We start from the raw sequence: 21743 nt of genomic DNA, 5'->3' as shown, positions 1-21743 counted from the left end.
AGCTGCCTGCCCAGTGAAGCAGACAGTGTGTGAGTAGGGCTCTACAGTGCAATGAAAGCATGATGAATAAAAACCTCACTTCTTTCCTTTTTTCTGGCTTCTGATGGTTTTGCTTTCTCTTAGTTTTCAGTTGTTGCCAGATAGACCTCCTTCCCTTGTAACAGTAGGCACATGCTGATAGTTCTGCCTAATTATTTCACAGCACAGGTGCTCACCTGCCCAGCCAGGCACCTCTTTTTCCAGTTGGCACGTCATTCCTAGCAAATGTCAGCACAAACTCGAGGGGGAATAAGGTGGATGTTATTCTTTTGTGTATTTTGGTAGGTACCTGGCTGAGCACCCAGTCGTGATTTTTAATATTGCTGAGATTTTTCTATGTAATGATATGTAATGTGATTATGGAACATTAGATGGAATAATTAAACTCACCACCTACTTAACTGACCAAGACAGTCTGGGTGATGCACTTAATTGTACGGCATCTGTTACCTTGCATGCAGATGGTGTTCAGGCCTAATGAAAACACATGGCCCTAAGTCTTGCTGAGTTTTCCCCGGGGTTTTCCCAGGCATCTTTTTCATCAGTTATTTCACAAAAGCCATCTTAAGTTTCTTGTGAGCTCCTGGTCCTTTTCTGTAAGCTTATTCATCCCAGAAAGAGCAAGTTCAGCGTGCTTGAGCTGATGTGCAAGGGACAGCACTAAGCTCACTTTGCAGTCTTCTGTGATGAGTAAGATGAGTGGAATGTGTTCATAACATCTTCCTGGCAGAAGGAAATGGTATCTAGCTCATCTGGTGTGTGTAAATGGAATCTCTTGCGTTACTGGAACCTTGCATGCGAAGACTTCTCTTTCTCTGAATTACCTGGTTACCTACTATTTTAATGTCTCCAGACGCAAAGCTTGTGCTTTAAGGCAGTGATGCAAACTCTTAGCCACAATGACAAAGTATGTGGCATTATAAAGCATTTATATTCCTGTACATCACTGCCTATTTTTGGCTGTGTAGTTTCTGTGAGTGAGTGAGTAAGTGACTCATATTGGCCTGAACATTTTGCAGTGACTTGAATGTTAGTTTTTCCAATATTAGGAGGAGAACCGTAAAAGTTTTACTGTTGGTTTGTTGGTTGGTTCTTTTCATTTGTTTCATGAATTTTCTTTTGTGGTTGGTGTTGAATAGTCATTGTTGTCTTTGGCAAGCAGAGTACGTGGGACCTGTGAGTTTTCTTTTGTGGACTGTAACGGGACATTAGGGAAAGGCTCTTCTCTGAGAGGGTGGTCAGTCACTGGAACAGGCTTTCCGTGGAGGTGGTCAGGGCACCAAACCTGTCAGAGTTCAAGGAGTATCTTGATGATACTTACCCATATGGTTTAGTTTTAGCCAGTCCTTTGAGGAATGAGCAGTTGGGCTTGATGATCCTTACAGGTCCCTTCCAGCTTGAGATATTCTGTGATCCAGGAGGAAGCAAAGAGGAGACAGGAGTGCTCAGACCCTTCAAAACTGAAATGGTCTTCAGTTCTTCTCCTAAGGCTTTGGGGGAATTCATAGACATTTTGGAATTGTGAAATGCTAAACTAAATTAAAATTCATGTGTCTTTAGAAAGTAAGCAGTGGCAACCAGTTGCAGAAATGTCTCTTTTGAAAAGAAATTACTTTCTGTGCTGCAGCATAGACTTATATAAACTCAGTCCCTGCATGTGATTGACTTCTGTTTTCTTACCTGGTTCTCAAAAAGTGGAGGTGAAGGCGTAATTTCGTTGCTGAACTTGTAGATGAAGGAATCCTGTTGCTCCTTCATCAGTCTTGCTACAGTTGTTAGCTGTTAAATTGAAATTGAAATATTTGCAATGACAGAGTCAAGATTTGCCAAATATGGATGATCCGGTTTTGGAACTAGAAAGAATTATTAAAGTAGTATTGGTATTTAATGTAGATAGTGTTTAATAGGAAGGGGACTCTTGATTAAGCATTTACCTTTTTTTGTAATGACTGTATCAACATGTGAATGATTTTCCTTTCCTGGTTAGTGTTTCCCCTGCAACTACCCTTCAACAAGTGTGGTGTTGGCAATATTAGAGGGTTTTAGGAATTGTACAGAAATGGGTCATGCAATTCAAAAATAATAGTGGATCTTACTTTCAATGAACACCTGAAGACCTATTGCAGTGCTGCTTTGGTGGTGCTAAGTGGAGTGCCCAGATACTGGTTGTGGTCAGAGTACTTGTGAGAGATCAGCTTGTGTTGGAACATACTGGCTAAGTTTTCAGTTTAGGGGTGTGAGGCTTTTAATCTCAGGCAAGGATGGGTGTTGACACTTGACGTAGGGTTTAGGAGCTGCTAGCAAATCATGGGTGTCTTAGTCTCAGGCATTATTATGAATAAACTTGACTCATATTTTGGAAGGAGGGAGGCAACTTGGGGAAAGGTGGGGAACTGCATGTGGTGGTTCATGCTTCTCTTAACTTTTATTTGGGGGAGTAAAAGACCAGCACAAGTATTTGCCTGTCGATTCTTTGTAGTGGTTTAATTATATTGCAGGCATGTGGGGCAGGGAGGAGAGGGTAAAAAGATAGAACAGCTAATCCACACTGGATCATAAGAGACAAAGATTGCTAAAGATGAGTGGCCTCTGTTCTGTGTTTCCTCATGTTGTCTTATTTTTATGTAAGCAGCAGCCCAGGAGTGTGTTGAATAGGTGAGAACTGAGTTGCATAGCTGGTGAATGTGAGGGCTGCTGGGTTCTCTCCCACACAGCCAAAATGTGATTAATGGAAGGCTTGCACAACTTGTGCCACTGGGGTGGGGGGAAATCAGATGGAGTGTGTGTGGCTGTTTTGCAAGGTATGGCTGGCTGAGAGAAGTGTAAAGGGATAACTGAGCCTGGGCTGGGTTGGGCTGGGACAGGAGTCTTGTAGCAAGGGTCAGATGGGTCTCCAGCCTGGAAAGTCCTCCCCTCCAGGAAGAAAGCACTTTGAAATCAGTGAGCAAGTCTTGTGGGGGAGACAGAGTAGAAGAAAAGGGAAGAAAGAAGTGAGTTGCTTTGTTGTCCTCAGTCACAGTTTCCTTGCATAGATTGGATACCATGATCAGCCAGGTGTTTTTGAGTCCTTTAATCCCTTGGTGACAAGGAGCCTCTTCCTATAAAGAAAACCCCAGGAATCTGTCTCACCAATGGTTAGGAAAGATCAGGGCTTGGTAAGGGCAGACCTGCCCTTTGTTAAGGAGCCAAGGGGAGTGTCAACTCCTTGTCACATCTGCTTCACCTTGTCTCCTCCAGTCTCCTGTGGCATAGCATGAAATTCATTTCCGATGTAATCAGTTGCAGCAAATAATTGGTGTAATGAGAATTGTGGTTTCCAAGGTTCTGTTTAAGAAAATACAGCTACTTCCAGCTGCAGACTCAATGATGTAGTCACTCTTGGGCCTGCCTTACTAATCTCTTTTTACACTCACCTGTCCCACCCAGTTTTAGTGGAGCAACCACTTAAACAGATCACAGCATGTGAGCCATGGCTGGAAGCACCTTTTCATAATGGGTGTCTTTATTTTCCTGAGAGTATCTTCCTCAAATTCTTCGAGGGTGACCCATACTATAATTATTTCCCTGCAATTTTGGATGTAGAGTCCAGCCTTCCTTTAGGTAATAGTCTGAAATTATACCTACAGATTGTAAGGCAGAGAAAATGTATACCAAAGATGCTTTGTGTTTTATTCCAAATTTGTTCACCACTGTCAGTGAAACTAGTAAAATGCTAGGTCTTCCCTTAGGTGCCGTTGGTTGGATTTTGTTGTGGGACAGAATAATTACTTGTTGCCACGGATTATAGGAAGCATGAGTGTAACTTTCAAAACTGAAACATGAGTTTCAAATAACACCATTTATTATTATTATTGTTATTGTTGTTATTATTATTGTGCTTTCCCTCAAAATCATAAAACTTTGCAGCAAGCTGAAGGTAATTTTTATATATATTAGAGGTTGCCCTGTGAGCAGAAAACAGGAGATGCTTGAAGTCTGATAATTTGCTAAAACTTTGCAGATGTGTAATTCCTTCAGCAAATATATGTGAATTTCTTTCGAGATATGGATGGGAAAGGAGTTCCCTGGTGCTGCATGGTAATTTTGCCACTCTTCCCTGGGATTTATGAGATCCTTTGTCCCAATGTGCTGTGGGTGGAGGGGTGGTGCTTCCCAGGATCAGGAGCTGGTGTTAAGCAGCCTGCCTGTCTGGGCTGCCAAGGGATGTGGTCCAAGGAACACCTGGAAGCCAGTTCATGAAATGGCCTGTTTACCTGGAAGCTACTTTCTGTGCTGTGGAAAAGAAGGGAGCCTAGAAATGTGCTTTCATATGAGCAAGAATAACTGCTACTAAGGAGTTTTGTATTCCTTCTGACTTCCTTTTTTTTCTCCTTTACACCCCCATCATAGCAGTTTACCCATGGTTATAAGTTAAAGACACAAATGGGCAAAACAGGAATGTTTCTAAAGTTTAACAGGCTGTGGAACAGCAGGCCCATGGAAGTCCATCTATTGGACTCTGCAGGTTTGGCCATGTCTCTCCCTTATTTAGCCAGATCCGAGTTTCTGGAGGAGACAAGCAGAATCCTGTGGCCAAAGGCTGTCAGACCAGATGGCCCTAATGCTCTCTTCTGATTTAAAATCTTAACAATTCTCACACACACCAGTTGCTCTGTTTAAAATCGTGTGGGAGGGTGCTTTCTGATAGAATGGGAGCATGAAATCAGGCAGGAATGGGCTATGTAGAAGCTGTTGCCTACGGTGGAAGAGTGCCTGTTGCAGGCAGAAAAAAAGCTCAGTGGAAGTAGCTCTGCACAGATTGAACAGAGGAAATATCTGCTGCCCCAGGAAAAAATGAGGAAATTCTCATGCTTCCACTGAATTTTAGGGATATCAGGACAATGTGGAGAAAGTTCAGTTTGTTGTAGTAACCGAAGGGGATGGGTTTTGTCCAAACTTGATTCCAGGGCTAAACTATTTGTGTTATTTTTGGCTGTAACTGCAGAGAGCTGGTGGGAGAGAAGGAAAATGAAATTTAAAGTTTCGTTGTTCTTGGACCGTGTTTAGTGTCTACTGAGTGTTCCTGAAAGTCCAAGTGACTGCTTCGAAGACACCTGGAGAAAGGCTGGGTTTTTTTGTGTGCTTAATGCAGAAATGTACTGAGCAGGACTTCAGGTGTGTAAGATCAGTTCTGTGATGATATACAGAACAGTTTCCTGCTCTGGGAAATTTTGATCATATATCATATCACGCTTGAGATGTGTAGCTGGCACTTTAGGTGGTCTGTCTAATATGGTTCTTGCAGTTGCTGGAAAACCTAGCAAAGCACTCTAGACCTGATCATGCACTGCAAACTGTAGAACACTGCAGAAATGCAAAGCTATGAGGGCAAGGGAAGAAAGAAGAGTTTGATCCTTGACTGTGTTTGGGATAGGTTTGACTGACACCAGAGTAGAAAAGTATAAGAGAGTGCCTTAAAAAGGTGAGCAACATGTTGTCTGGGTAGGCTTCTCATTGAATTTCAGTCTGAGAGGGGACTTAGATGTTTGTGAAAATTTTTAAAATATTTATTTATTTATTCATTTCTCTTCCTTAAGTGATATGATTAAGTTTATAGACATCTGAATGGCTAATTAAGCAGTGGCTTGCAAAGGGATAGAATGACAAAGATGAAATCTCTGTGTCTGAAAGTGTGATATCCAGTTTCTACTGTATGGTAGTGTGATGCTTCTCTTTTAAAATATGAAAATGTGGTGGGGTTTTTTTTCTTTATTTAAAAACGAAAGGACCTCTTGAGTATTTGTATCAAGTGAGATAGGCAGACCGAAATAGAAATATAAAAAGTGTATTTATGGAGAAAGTTGAAAAAGGAGCCCCAGAACCACTACTCATTAATCTGGATTACATCTCTGTGATATTGTATGTGTGCACTGAGGTGTTTTGCTTCATGTTTGTTTTCTGGAAGGTAAGGTGCTTAAGTTGCAAAAGTGAATACTGGATAGAGTTGAAATTTGCTTAATTGCATTTTTAATTATCAAAAAGTCTGGAAAAAATAAACACCAATAAGAATAAAATGCTTGTTGTGATGTTCTCCTAATTCATCATGCAGTAAGTGTGGTTTGTTTTATTTTTAAAAAAACCCCTACATCTGTTTTACAGGAGAAACTATAGAAGGTCTTCGGGAGAGCGATTATCTTCTGATTCATTCGTGCCGGCAGTGGACAACAATCACAGCTCACAGTCTGGAGGAGGGTCACTACGTCATAGGGCCAAAGATAGAAATCCCTGTGCATTATGCAGGTAAAGCTAATGTTCACTGAAATACAAATTCAAAAATAATTCATTGCCTACCACTCATACTGATGGTTATATTGGAGAGGGTGAAGCTAAGCCTCTCACACCATGGTCTGTGGGTTAACTTTTTGGTAATGTTACCGAGCAAGAGATACTGACTTGCTTGCAGGGCTGCTAAATAGATGTATTTCATTGAGCAACACATTGACAGAGCATGTAGCTGTGTAGAGGAATTGATTTCAATTTGAGCATAATGAGTTGCCAGCATTTCTCATGTGTGAATGTGGAGACACAAGTGTGAAAGTTTGAAATTGCCTTGAAATGTTTGGTCAAAGATGGAATAGATTTTACATTCAAGCTGGGGGGGGATTTTCTGATGTTTTCATGGTAAATACCAGGGACTCTTCATAATAATACTGCAGTTTTAAACTAATGCTCCTCAGTAGTGCCTTGTCTTTCTCTGCCTTCTTGGGTGATAGAATAATACTGCTGTTCCAAGTAGCTATGATCCAACTAATCCATATTTATTTTATTATTTGAAGTTATTTTTACTTTGCTAGGAAATTATTTTTAATACTTTTTCCTGCTGTTTAGTGTTCTTATCACAAGCTGAACAGAGCAATACAATGAGTGGGAACTGTTTATGTTACAGCAGTAGGTAGAAAACTTTTCAAAGCTGGAAAGTGTGAACTGAAAGAGCCATGGCTACAAAGTTAAGAGGTGGGTTTAGAGTTTTCATTAGTCTTCTATATAAACAGTTATCAATTAAATAATGTGCTTGGCTCTGCTACAGTCTCCTTTAAAACACTGTGCACTGAGGATGTGCTGAGTTGGACAAAACCTGGCTGAGTTGCTTTGTGTCAGTCCCACCAGTGCTGCAGCTGCAGCAATGCCCCCTATTCCAATGATGGAAATTACACCACTTGCCTTCTTAGGTACTGTTTCTCCTTGGGGTTCACTGCTGGAATGTTAATTTTTCTATGATATGTTTAAAAACTTTGGTCTGATGGCATATAGTGTCATAATGTATATGGTTTTAAAACTCTCTGAAGTTAACTTTCTTAGGGTAAACATTTTCTGGTGCTTATGCTTAGTAATGTTGATCCTTTTTTTCACACCTCCTGGCTGCATAAGCTCCGGTGGTGTGGACAGATAAACACTTCACTTTCTTTGAACGGAATGCCATGTTTTAAAATCCTTACACTGATTCGTGGAAGGAGAATTGAAAATAAAATGGTTAACGGCATAAGAGATCTTAATGGGTTTACTGAAGGCTTGGTTTGGTTCTTCATTTTTAAAGTTAACAAAGATATGCTAAGCAGGGTTTCCTGACTCTTCATGTTTCCGTTCATTCATATCTTAAATTTACACAGACACCAGAAAAATAAAAATCCATCCCCTGAGATACAGCAAAAGTGTCAATGTGCTTTTCTTCCTGGCTTGTGTTAATGCAGGAAAAGAGGGTGTGTTTAGTTAGCAAAATACGTTTTGCTGTCAAAGAAAGTTCCCTGCCACAAAACCCTCATTAATGACATGAAAATACCTGAAAGTTCAGAAGCTTCCACTAGTGAGGACACTTACTGAACACGAGATGAGCTCCAGTGTTGCCAAAGGAACATCCCAAAAATGGTCTGGGCTAATTTGCAGAACCAGAGCATGTCTGGTGGGCTTGCCTCCATGAAAGGAGAGATGAATCTACACATGTGAAGGGTTAGCTAGTGAAGCCCTGCAGTTTGGCACTTGGATGGTGACATCTAAATGCAGTTAGAGGTGCCTTCCATAGCCTAAAGATGAGCTTGTGCTGCTGTGGAGACCATCCAGAGGTGTGTGAGCCAGCACTGAGTGTGCTGTCAGTGCTGCACTGTCTCAGTTCACTGCTTTTGGGATCTGGAATTCCCTGCTGGAGATGCCAGGTTTAATGGAGCTGCCCGAGCCAGCCTGCTGGGCTGGGTGCTGGCCTGGATTATGGGACATGGTTAAACTTTAAACTTCTGTCAGCTGAAATGTACTGCCTACCAGAATGACCCTTGCAGATGGAATATAAGAGTTCATTGAAATGACTTTCAAAGGTTTTTTTTGGCTTGAATAGAGTACCTTTTTTGTTCTTTAACCCTATAATGTCACAAATTGCAACATGATTTTCATTGTAACAGTTGAGCAGGAAGAGACACTGAAACTCATTTTGTTTTCCTGAGATTACAGTTTAAGTACCATGAAGTCATCGCTCATGTATATATAACTATGAGCATAAAGTAAATCTTATTTTGCTACTTGCTAAATCAGGTTTTGATACACTTATTAAACAATACAATAAAGCAAATACAAAATAAATACAATAAAGCCTTACTAAAGAGGGGGAATGCTGTACATTACATTTAAGTGAAATTTTATTACCAGAACCTGAGTTGTGCAGTCTTGCTGGTGGTGCTTTCCCTACTATGAAAAGCATAGCAGGTTGTTTCTTTTGGTGGTGGCAGACATGGTTAACTTTTGCTGTTAAAGATCATATATGACAGCTGTTAGTGTAACCATTCTCTCTTGAATATTCTCTCCAGTCTGCTTTTCTTTATAGTAAAAATTAAAGTTAATGTAGCATCAAGTTAAATTTTTATGTAATTAAAACGAAATAACTAATGCATTTCTGGCACTTAAAACAACAAAAGTCTTCACATGCATATGGAATGGAGAGCATATTAAAATTAATGTCCTGATAGTGCCCTGTCTTGGCCTGAAAGAATGGGTTTCACAAGAATCCAAGGTAAACCATCACAGCAGATGGACATTCCCTTGGTGTTGTTTCCTTTCTTCAGGTTCACAATTCACACTTGATACTTACAGGAAGGTCTTATCAGCTCTCTGTCGGAGCTAGTTATGTTTTGTTCCTGGTACTCTGATATCCTTAATTTCTACTCTAAAAGCAAGTGTGTGTTACCAATACCCTCTAGCTGACATAAAATATTACTGTTAGGTTTTGCTTAGGCAGCACAGTATCCTTCACCTTGATAGATATCTCCCCTGGTAGCCTCTGGAAAATACTGGTTTGTGATCTCAATTTGGAAGATTCAGGGCCTGTTGGTATTACACTTTGCTGTGCTGAATTACACTTTGCTGTGCTGCTGCTTGCCAAGAAAGATACTTTTCAGTCTTCTGCAAAAGTTCTGCATAGGAAGATGTGTGCCAGGGACATGCTGGTGACCACAACTCAGACATATTCTGTGATAACTGAAAGGCAGTGAAGACACTCTCAGGGTTTTAATACTGTGGCCCTCAGGTGCTGTCTGATTCTTCTTGCATTACTTTCCAGGACTCTACAGCTCAAAACTATCTTTCTGGGGATTCTGAGGTTTGTCTTTCTGAAGATTTATCAGCTCAAGCCACAGAGGTGTTCTGCTCTGACTGTAAATGGCTTGGGTTCAGTCTGCTGTAAATGCCTCTGCTACATGGCCATAGTTGTTTATGTGTGCACATTATTGATGTGAAAGTGGATGATCAAGTTGGATGTAGTTGCTAAAAACCTGCTGCACAGGAAAAGTGGCACAGAAGGCTGTGGAGTGTGTGCATACCCCCACCTACACAGAGCAGTCTTCTCTTTCAAAGGCCATGCTAGTGTTTGTGAGTGCATGCAATGAAAGAAAAAAAGTACTTTGGGATGAATTGGCAGCATCCAGGTCATTTTGCCCCAAACACTCACTCCCATGTTTAATCAAATCATAACAGGACTTTTAATGTTGGGTTTTTCAGGGCCTTATCTCTCTTAATGCAACCAATGGTTCATTTTCTCAACTGTTCAGTTTTTCCATTCTGAGAGGAAGGCTGTTCCTTTGAGGTGATGTTTAAAAAAAAAAAAAGACAAACTCACAAATGTAAAAATCCTTTTCTTTTTCTGTAGTCTTCTACTCAGTTTTGCCCAGAGTTTGGAGGAAATGCCTCTTAGGTCTCTGCCGCCATGTGTGTGCACATAGGAGGCAACTAATAACAAAAATATTTCTATAAAGATATTAGAAAGTAGCACCCTGCTCCAGGGTGTGCCACACTGTAGCACATCCTGGATGTTGAAAATACTCCTGTCAACTCATACCTCCCTGCCACAGACTGAAGGTGTGCAATTGCTAATACAGAGTAATCACTCTGGTTGCTTACCTAAGTGAGCTGATAGCTTTCTTAATGTCTTTTAAATGAGGAAATATAAAACCTTGTCATGTGAACCTTCCACAGGTGGGGTGTTGGGTGGGAATGAGTCAGAAGGCCCTTCTCTGGTGTTGGAAGTGGTGTACAAGAAACACCCCACTGAAACCTGTTTCTACTGGTTTGATTAGTTACTCACGGAGCTGTGCCTGCTCCTCCCCGTGTCCTGCTGACACGGAGCAAGACGCTCTCTGCAGGTCTCCTCAGGAGTGAACTTGCCTTGGCAGCAGGAGAGCAGGACAGCTCCCTGAGATTTGCAACCTGCACCTGCAGAAATCCTCTCTCAGGTCCAAAGGCATGGCTGCCTCCAAGGCACAGTTTGGCCATTCCTGGAGGCTTATTGCTATCTGCTCTCCCTTGGACACTGAGGGAGGAGAGCATGGTGTGAGTTTGGTATCTCCCAGTTGCCTTGAGATGATGACAGTGACAGCAGCTGCTCTTCCTCATTAGCCATCCTGAACCTGCTGCATGGTGGTTTGGGAGGTCTGCAAGAGCTCAGAGTTTTCCTTCAGTGATGCTGTGCACTTTGAGATGTTTACAATATGTTGTGAGATGTTTATATTATGTTGAGTCTTCTGTAGGTTTGCTGTACAGCTCTCCTCCTGGCCCTGGGGAGAAGAGCGAGCATTAGACTGGCACGCATCCTTTGCTTGTCAGCATTAAGGTATCTGCTGCCAGCTTGTGCTACTTTGGGGACAGAGCCTGCTCAAGTTCAGCTCAGCCTCTCCACTCCCTCAGATGCAATTTCATGCTGTCTGCTGCTCAGGGAAGGTGGTGCTGGACAAAGAGCTCTTTGTCTGGTGCTGTGCCTCCCTTGGAAGAGCGGGTGTGCCAGGGAAAGCGATGCCTGTTCTTCTCAGTGAGCTGAGCAGCACTGCTCTGATGGGGTAATTTTAAGTTCAAAGAGGTGGGTGAGATCTAAGGCAGGGAGGGACACTGCCTTAGAGAGAGAACTGAGTAAAGAACTTAGGTGAGTCCTTTCCAGCCAACAGGCACACCACTCCCTGATATGAAATGTTTTGCACTTTAATTTGTGTTTTGCTTTGAACTTGGCCTGGCACCGAGCTATCACATAGTTCTCCTGAGGCTTTTGTACTCTGCAGCTGAATATCACTTTCTAGAGAGCAGGGCCCAAATGCAGTGCTCCTGAGAGAGGCAGGCTGCCATGTGTACGTGGGCTGGTAAATGATTAATGAATGGATATCTTCTTCCTCAGAAGAAAACCAAGAAAACAACCTTCCCACACATTTAATCCCCCAGTACTCAAGTTTTGTTTAGTTTTTTTCTTTTTTTTCTGAAGAGTTGTACATCTGCAACACAATCTGTTTGAAAAGAGGTTTGAAAACTTTTCACAAGTACTTCTAATAAAAGAAAGCATTGCCACCAGCATTTAGCCTTCATGCTTTTAAAAGAGAAATATGACTTCTGTAGTTCTGAATATTTGACTGTGTGAAGTTTCTTGAGAACAGCAACCTTTCCCCATAAACATGTAGAAGAAAGTGTATTTGGTATTCATTTAAAAGTCTGATTGTAAAGAGAGGGCATTCATTGTATTGAACAGTTTGTGCCTCCTCAACTCTGAGATCAGTAGTGTCTGTAACACTTGTAATTGCCCATACAGCATCATTACATGCTTTTCTGGAAATGTTTATGCTTTAAAATATATTTATTGACTTGATTTTAGTTTGTTGCTATCTCATTTTTCCCACAAAGACTTATTTTTTTTATTCTAGGAAATCACAGCTTTGTAGTCTGGAAATTTTTCATATTCCTAGCTTCTCAAACCTGTCACCTTGAAAAACTGGATGAACTCTTCTTATATACAAGCAAATATCCATATTTGTTGTCTTTTTTTTTTTTTTTCCTCACAGAGTTACCTTCAAGTTGTCAGACTTTCCCATGGTCCTGTCTGTTACTTCACTTTCTGTGCCCATTTCAATTTTGGCAAACACTTCTCCATTGATCTACAGTGCAATATCAAATTGCAGAATCAAAATACAGTCAATGAGATTGCTGGCAAAAATTGCTTGTTTCTTTTGCATCTCTGGGTGCACTTGTTCTTCCTGTTCTTTCATCTCCCCCTATTAGCCAGTCTGGTGAAGCAGCAGATTTTTACGTAATTTTAATGAAATATTCCCAATTTGTCAGATCACCTGTGTTGGAGAATCTTGTCTACTTTGGATTTTGTTTTATAACTGCTAAGGAAAATATACATATGTCTTCCCTTTTTTTTTCCCCTGTTTCTTTCTTTGTGTATATACAACCTATGTCTGGTATCCCCTACAGAACTTGTAGAATTTGCTTGATGTTCAGTTTGGTGGGTGGATATATCAAAATTTTCATCCAGCTTTTTAATGATACTACATTTAACATGCTTTTAGTTCCAATTTACCTTTCAGGTATTTCAGATGGGCCAGACAGCAAAACTGGAAATGCTATAAGTCTGCAGCCCTCAAAGACTGTTGCTCTTTGATGTAATGAAAAAAGTGGCATTAGTTCACAGGGTAGTAATATTCCAAGTAATGGAGGAAAAGTCTGTGTCCCAGAAGTTCATTGAAAGAAAATACTTATATTTTCTTTCTTTCTTTCTAACCTGGAGTAAGAGTCTGTGGTTTGTAGGCACCGGTTCTACTCTAAAATATGCTTGGTTCCATGGGGTTTGCTTGGTGCCTTAAAGAGACCAAAAGCTTGTGATGATGGGGACATTTTCCAATCCTGTTACAGTGAGGTACTAGGTGGGAAGAGGTGTATGCTTTTAAATACAGCTGTCTTGCCCTCTTGCTCCCATCTACCTTGACTTCAGCACAAGTATAATCTTATCCTTGTTCTGAAAAGAAAAACCCTGAGTTTTGTCTCAGCATTGAACTTTGTGTGTGATTTGTGAGAAGGGAGGTAGGAGGAGAGAGGGAAAACTTGCAACTTTTACAAATGATGACTCCTAATATCACATGTTCCTCTCAGACTTCCACAGTTCTTGGCTGTTACTCAAAGTCTGCAAACTTGAAACTTGCTGAAATTCAGCTGTGACCTTACAAGCATTCACTGTAAGGTGGTTGGTGGGGTTTTTTGTTTCATTCTGTTTGCTTGTTTCAGATCTCCATGAGCAGCAAAAGAAGCCAATTAGAGTTGCATCAATTGGGAAAAAGTTCTAGAGGCTCGTACAAAAGAAATTAACTGGGGAGGATGACTTTTTGAAAGATTGCAATTGAGGACAGGGTAGAATAGCAGCCAGGAAACTCGTTCCCAGAAGACTGGGAGATGGCCTGAATCACACAGGATTTGCTTGGCATTGCTTGAATTACTTTGCCTGAGCTCTTGGCTGGTACTGTGGAGTGCTGGGCTCATTTGCATGATGCTGGAAAGACTTAAGTGCTTGGGAGAGGGTCTTAAAAGCTGCCTGACTTAACCACTGGGAAGCTGAGAGAAAAAGGCAGATCCCCAGTGGGAATCTGAGGTGTATTCAGTGCTGCACTCGAGGTTCTGGTCTGATCCCACGTTTCTATCGATTTGAAGCTACCCTAAGCACTAGCTACGAGAAAATTGGAAGTGTGGCTCCTGAGTTCCCAAGAGACAGCTGTTCTCCTCTTTCATGAGATCTAACTTCAGAAGGGAGGAGTTGCATGAGCACTACAGCCTACCCAGCTGGTGAGCTCCTGCCAGCAGGGTTGGGGCAGGGAAGCAGTTCCTGTTTCTAGGCACTGAGCAAGGCATGAATAAAGTGAGGAGCTGCTTCACCCCTTGCCTGCCTGAAAGGCCTGTAGAAAACCATATAGTTAAAAGTCCTTAAGGATAGTTAAGGAGCTCAAAAAGAGGGTTTCTTACTCTGTAATTACAATCTGGAACTTCACACCAGTTTTCCTAAAGTAGGAATTTACAGTTTTAACACCACCCATCTGGCTTTGAAGTTATCCCTTAATGAGGTAAAGGGAGTTGTAAAGGCTATGTTTAATCAGTTAAAAATATGATTTCTCTTCTGTGCAAACTTGGGGGGAGAATTTTTTATTAAATTATGAGAAATAGGATATTTTGAGTTGATGGTTCATATGAGCAGTGATGCACAATCTCTTATGCAAGGCTGCATGAAATTTCATTTTTACAGAGTACCAGGTGCAGTAGAAAGCAAGAACATGTAACTGCTAGGAATGAAGCAGACACCAATGCAGCTATCCCATGACTCTTACCTGAATCACAGTTCATGCTACTAGAGGATGAAGACTTGCAAAGAAATGAAGCCCTTAATGCTTGGGGAATTTGGTCATGGACTACTGCACATCTCTTTTTCATTTGGTTGATTCTTCTGCTTTTGGTTTCACTTTGTTTCAAGTTCATCTCCACTTTTTCCTTTACTGATGACTTGTTGCATGGACTAAATCTGCATGGGAGTTTGTGAGGGAAGAAATTGCCATGAGCTTTCTATAATTAGTCTGTGAAATCTCTTTCAGACAGACTGTCCCTTTTCGTTCTGGGGGCCGGAGGGGGAACTGTTACAACTGAGCTGACATGGCGAACGAGCAAGGCAAAAATTATTGATGTCTTTCCCTTCTGTAAATACAGAACCCAGCTGGAAGGAATGTGGAGCACGAATTTTGATAGGTTATGTGTGCTTAGGGAGGGAGTTGTAGAGAAATCTCACAGGGTGACGTCATCTTGTGAATTTTTGGATGCCCAAACAGATGGTTTTTTTGTTTGGTTGTTTTTTGGTTTTTTTTTTTTTTTTTTTCTTCTGGAGCCAGTATTTGCTGCTGAAAACAACTGATAGGAAGTGTTGTAGGAATTCTTCAGTCAGCATCCTCCCTATGGAAACCAGCACATTTCATGTCTGGGAACAAGAGCTGGTCACGTCAGTGCTGCCAATTAAAGCAGCTGACATCATGGATGTCCTAAGCTTTGACTGAACCACTGTGCCAATAGGAAAATAAAACCATGCTATTTAAGTCATGTATAACTGTTTATATGGAGAATGTAATTTGTGTGATTAATTTAGCCTGTGATCCAAGGCAGTGATTTTGCTGTGTCAGGGAAAGGCACTTCTGTGAGCTTTGAAATTTAAAGAAGTGGAAAAACTGGCGTTTTCCACTGTTGTGGGCTGTTGTGCAGGGATTTTCTGTTCTCACTTGGCAGAGATGAACTTGTCTCAATGGCAGGGAGGGGAGGGAAGTTATTAACACTAATAGCAAAGGTGACCATTATTACCTGCATAGGAGGAACATGGGTATTGAACTTCTTGCTCTGAAGGATCTGTGCAACAGAGAGAAACTGAAAGCCTGTACTTACCTTCTTGCAGCTTTATGTGCAGACATGAGGCTCTGTCTTCCATTCATCCCCCTTACTGCAGGTGAGCCCCAGCTCTTCTGTTGAGCCCAAGTGTGCAGTTTGGCTCCATAGCTGGGTGGAGCAGAGGCAAAGAAGGAAATGCATTGTACGCTGTAAAAGGGCTTTCATAAATGTCCTCAAACTAGGAACACCAGGCTGCTGAGCCACCTGTCATGAAATCTACAGCACTGACAGATGCTGCTGTCATCCTGGATGGTTGATAGCCTATGTAGATTTAAGAAAGACCTTTCAAATCAATGTGTTGAGGTTATGTTTTTCAGGGGAGGCACCTTGACATTGCACTCTTTAAATATTTGTCACCAGTTCAACCTTTCCGGTTCATCTCACATGAATTCTATATTGCAGTGGACTGGGAATAGCCAGCCAAGGCTGGCTGGCTGTGTTTGAGTGCCTGAAATAACTCAGACCAGCTGCATCTGTTCCTTGTTGCCTTATTTCATGGCACTCACCTGATCCTTCTTTTGCTGTGTGTGGACCAGCTCATCCTGTGAAAGGTCCCATTTTTGTTATGATGGCTGTACGTGCTCAAAAAGGAAGAGGGATGTGTGAGCTGGAGGCAAGATCCCACCTGAGGTGCTTCATCAAAATGATGGGAAGTGCATTTGTTGTGTTCTGCCAGACTAATTGGTTTGTGTACTTTATTTAGTTTTCTTAACAATTTATCACTTTTTGAGCATAGGCGAGTGTGCGGTGTGTGTCTGTGTAGAAGAAAGCATTCAGCAGAAGGTACTGACTGAGAAAGCTGTCTGTGATAAAATGCTGCCCGGGCCTCTGCATTTCCAGACCCAAAAAGTAAAGCCTGTGTAGGCTAAGTGGGATCACTGTGAAACTTGATGGGAAAAGTGAAATGGATGAGATGGGTGAGATGAATGGCAGGATGACTTGAATAATCCAGTTCTTTAGCTACTATGTCTCTGCTGAATTAATTACATGGGCTCAAAGTATGTGGGAGAATTAAGACATTGGCTACACAAATGGCATTGCCAAAAATAGAAGAAAAACAAAGTAGTGCTGCATTATATTCATGGATCTGAGTTGAGAGATTCTTACAAATGTGGCTTAGAAACGCAGAACCAGCTGCTGGGAAGGATGTGTCCCTCTGAGTCAGTGTAGGAGAAAAGCTAAAGCACGTCCTGGGGTGTGGGATGGATGGGAAATACTCTGAGTAGGAATGAAGTTGCTGTATGATACTAAATCAGCCTTAGGCTTCACTAGACACTGTGGGACTTTGGATGGGGGAAATGGACAATACTTGTAACTGTTCATGGTATCAGATTTTTTCTATGCAGTGCTGTTGAGCCATCCAAGAGGAGAGTTGCTATAGAAACAACATGAGAATTTAGACAAACTTTCTAAATAAAATCAACAAAAAACCTGAATTTGAGTTCAGGCTGGTAGTGTCTTAAAATAGAATGTAAATAGAAGAGAGAGGGACATTTATAATAAGATCTAGTATGCATATGTTCCTATCTGAAAAACTGCTTTATTTGAGTGTAAAAAAGGCTGAGATGGACTTCAAATCCTAAGGGTTGGGGTGGATTGCTTGTTTTCCTTTTTTTTCAATCTGATTGCTGCTGACTTGACCACTGTCTGTCCCACTTTAAGAATTTGTGGCTGCCTGTGGGTTACCTGTTGGTCTGCTGGTGTGTCAGTACACACACTGTGAAAGACACACCAAGGCATCAAAGAATCTGATGGATCTGGTGAATCCAAAGGTCTGCAAGAGCTGTTCCAGGCAGATGGCTGGGACCAGATGTGCTTGTGCTGACTTTTGTCACCCTGCTGGCTCTGGGAGTGTTAGGGCAGTAGTAGGGAGGGAGAGGTGTGAGCAGGAGGTGCTGCTGGAGGGGGAAGTAGGGCACAGGAGCAGCAGCAACATGGGTGGTGGTGGATGGCAGCAGGAGGAGGAGATGGAAGGACAGGGGCTCCCTACTGGGAGGTCAGGAAACACCAGCCTTGCAAGGATGAGGCAGTGTGCCAGCCCTGCTTTGGGATCAGGGCTCCCCTGTCAAACTGATAACTTGCTCTGAGCACTGAGTAGCTCTCAATGCTTGGCTTAGGAAAATTTCTGGTGCCATTTTAGCAAAAAGTTGCTTTGCTAATCCGCATTTCTGGTCAAAATTTTAATGACTAGAATTAGTCTGTCTAGAAGAAAGAGACATATGGCAAGCAAATGGCCTTTTTTAATGAGCCTCCCACTCAGCAGTTGGCTGCTCATCCAGTTTGTGTGTGGCACAGTCTTTGAGCAGCATCTTCTTGCCAGATTTTAAAATAAAAAAAAAGTTAAAATCCTGCAACTTTTTGGTGAATCTCCTTTCAGGAAAGGGGTTAGGAGACATCATCTAAGTATTAGAGAAAGACAAAACTTCACTGTAGCTTCTGCAACAATTTGTTACCAAAGCTGTAAGAAAATATTCCAGAACTTGGTTTAGAAAACTGGAAAGCACAGAGTTCTTTAGCTCTCAGTGTTGGCTGGGTACCATATATACTTTTTTAGAGCATGTGAAATTTTCAATGATGAATAAAACAAAGTAACATAATGTCTGACTTCTGAAAGTCACAGTAGTCCGAAAGACTGTAGTAAATGATTGCAGCTGGTCATTTCAGTAAATACTTTTCAGAAAATACTGTATTTGATAGCCAGTAATGGGTCTGGAGGATTGATGGGACCATTGTTTCTGAACCATGGGTGCCACCAGTGTGGGAGCATAAAATTTATGATGATCAGTCTCTGCTGTCAGTAATGGCTGTGTGACTGATCTAAGAGAAATCCATTGCCAAGGTGGAACTGTGTAAGGATTCATGCAAGTAAAAACTTATTTATGCCCAACTTTCTCATTCAGCCTTATGACTTCAGATGAACTTGTGGCAAGGTCAGGCTGTCCTTCAACACTTAACCTTGCTTGCTGAAGAATATTCTGTGCTGTGGCAGTGACTTTTAATATTGGCTCTGCCATTAGTGTTTGTTCTCATGTTGGAATTAGTTTGTGTGTAGCAAAGGGGGAATACCTCGTGCTCCATCACCTTGCTGCTAACCCCTTCTGAAGTTCTGCCTCACCTCTTGTGCAGTAGTGTTGCTTTTTCTTCTTGCTGTGACTTCTAACACTTTTCCCAGCCACTCAGTGATTGCTTTGAAAGTGCAAAGTACTTTGCTACCCCCCATGTGCATTTGTGGCTACGCAGCCCTGAGCTGAAGAGTGAGGGATGCTTGTGCAGTCCTTTATCTTGAGCACTGCCACTACATGGTGGGTTTGTTGGATCCTCTGTAGGAGAGAGGCTGGTTAAGTACTTCTGCAAGAAAAAAAGAGAGATGTTTCAGACCTGTTTCAGTAGGACTGCCTGAAAAAAGAATAGGAGGTACTGGAGTTCACTGGGGTGGTAGCGACAGCAGTGTGCACCTAACCCTTCACCTGCTGCTATTTACTTTGTCTTTAGTTGCCATTACTAAAACCCTTGTGGCTCTTTCAGAAGAGAAGAGGAAGCTATTAGCAGCAATGACTGTGTTCATCCGGCTCTTTTGATAACTATGAACTCGTAATTGCGACTTAAAATAACTTCTCCCAGTCCATCCCTTGGCTGCACAGTTGTTATCTAAGCAGCCTGGAAGCAGAGCTGTGCTGCTGGCCTCAGGCACTGCCAGGTCTGGTGTCTCCAGACTGGTTTAAAATCTGGGGATGAGCTTTTCAGCTGGCTAACACAGTCTGGGTGTTGGAGGTCTTTTTGTAGACTGTTAATCTTCAGTCTTGCTTCAGGCTTTCTTCCAACTGTGTGTGTCTAGCAGGGACTCTTGGGAAACTCTCCCTCCCCAAGCTTTGCCTGGACGTGTGCCAGCTGAGTGTGAACGTACAAACCTTTTCTATGTCACATTGCTGGTGACCAATTATAGCAGCACAATATGGAGGGGGGGAGAGTGGAGGCATTTGACCCTCTGTATTTGCCAAGTCACATTATCATAGCAAGTTGTGAGTAATAGCCCCCCTCTCTCCCTCTCTCTTTATATATGTATATATACACACCACAATAGCAGATCTTAGTTTGATTTGATTTCCATACTTTCTGTATATCTGAAGGCAGACTACTCCCAGATACTTCTTTGTCTGTAAGCAGTAAAAATCATTCAGTCTGAGTAGCTTGAACTTCTCAAGGGGAGGAATGTAAATATATTTTAAGGAAGGTATGCTCTTATAGGCCAATAACTAAAAAACAAATGTAGCAAAATTGCCTACCTAATTTTAATGTTGCTAACCTAAACTGTGTTCTTTGCTGTTGGGATGCTCATAGGGGATTTAATTTTGTTTTAATCTAGGTCTTCCATTGTAAAGTGTAAAGGGTGTGTACACACCTGTAGCATGGTGAATTAAATAGGATCAATGAGGAGCTGGTAGGTCCTGCTGACTGTACAGAAAGTAGCTGAGAGTTTCCTACCTGGGACTAAGCTCATAAGGTATCTAGCTTATTTCTTTTGTCTTAAACTCATCTGAAAAAGGGCACAGAAAATTTAAGGCAACTCAAAATCAGTTTTTTTGCACGTTCTGTCTCTGGCTCTCCAAAAATAGCCAGAAGAATTCTTTCATGTGCAGTTTTCAAGAATACTACAGTATTTTAATATATTTCAATATTTCATTTAGTTTCAGGTGTCTGATGTCACAAAATTTAAGGGCACAGAATAAAGTTAACTGATGTGCTTGAGGAAGATGGTGAAAGAAGTATATGATGCTGTGAAATTTCTCTATGACATGTTGCCACAACTTGTATACATCTGAGTGGGTGTGCAAGGAAACTGGTGTTTCCATTAGAAAGTTTCTGCAAAATAAGTTTGAAGTCCACGCTTTCCATTTTGGAGAAAGCTCTTAAAGGAGTGAAGAAGGAAGGTGAAGTCCTAGAATTAGAAACTTAGTGTTTAAGGGCTATGAAAATTAAATTTCTCTTCCCCAAGTTTTGAAAACAGAGATCCTATATGAATGCTTCTATGGGGATTGCTCTGCCCAAATCACACAGAATTATCTGCTGCCTTGCTTAACAGAAGGCTATTTTTTCAGGGTAAGAACATTTTCAGCTTTAAATGCCTGTTGTGCTCATAAGCTGCTCTGATGGATAGGAGTTGTACTGCATGTAAACACAGACCCTCACTTTGAAGGGGCTGTGTCATAGGAGCCATATGTGGGATTTATGTGCATATTTCTAGTGTTTGCATTGTGTGTGGTGAGGATGGGTATTGATTGTTTTCTCTACTTGCTGGTCCAGCCACAGTGATGCTTAGATGCATTTATAAAATGAAGTGGAGGAGAAAATAAGCATTACTGCCTGGGGCCTCCCCTTGAGCATCAGTAAGCCCTGCTCTTCCAAATCTGAATCAAACATTTCATCTGTTGCCTTTTGAAAGGCAGCACTTGAGTAATACTTGATGTTGTTCATAATATAGTTGGATCAGTTTAAAAAATATTCTCTTTGTAAAAGCTTAGTTGTTTATGAAGCCCAAAACCTTGTTTGGATAGCTATTTGGAAAACTAAAATGGGGGACCTGGTTGGTAAGCATTTGCTCAAGGCTTCAGTATCATTGACTTCAAAAGAAATCAACAATAGAAACAATTTGGGCTGGTTTTGGCAGATGGGGCTTTTTGTTTCTTGCTTTCCTCAGTTGGAGGGATGATCTTGGGAACAGAGACTGAATACTTTGACTAGCAATGTTATAAATATTAGTCTCCCTTGCAGGAATTCTCTGTACTAAACAAATAAACAAAACTGGTTTTAAAGTTTGTTCTTACATGTGAGGAACCATTAAAATGAATACAGACACCCTCTTACCTATGTCCTCAGACAGTTTCTCTGAAATAGATTTAAAAATAGCTTTGTGTGCTGTCTTTTTACGTTTCGACTTCATGTTGGTGCATGTAACAGCCTGCTGGTATCAT

The 21743-nt window shown here is 41.5% G+C and overlaps 1 protein-coding gene across 1 annotated transcript in view; it reads left to right on the top strand.

The window, feature by feature from the left end:
* The window catches only part of GAREM1 (GRB2 associated regulator of MAPK1 subtype 1), a 101492-nt gene that overhangs the window by 16648 nt on the left and 63101 nt on the right, over positions 1 to 21743 (top strand). Inside the window, exon 2 of the mRNA XM_064706036.1 lies at positions 6178 to 6318. Coding sequence (XP_064562106.1) covers positions 6178 to 6318 — 141 coding nt within the window. The remainder of the gene's footprint in view (positions 1 to 6177; positions 6319 to 21743) is intronic.

Source organism: Zonotrichia leucophrys, chromosome 2, assembly GCF_028769735.1.
Source record: "Zonotrichia leucophrys gambelii isolate GWCS_2022_RI chromosome 2, RI_Zleu_2.0, whole genome shotgun sequence".
Classification (NCBI taxonomy): domain Eukaryota; kingdom Metazoa; phylum Chordata; class Aves; order Passeriformes; family Passerellidae; genus Zonotrichia; species Zonotrichia leucophrys.
The sequence above is the reverse complement of the archived record's forward strand: the minus strand, read 5'-3'. Positions and strand labels throughout refer to the sequence as shown.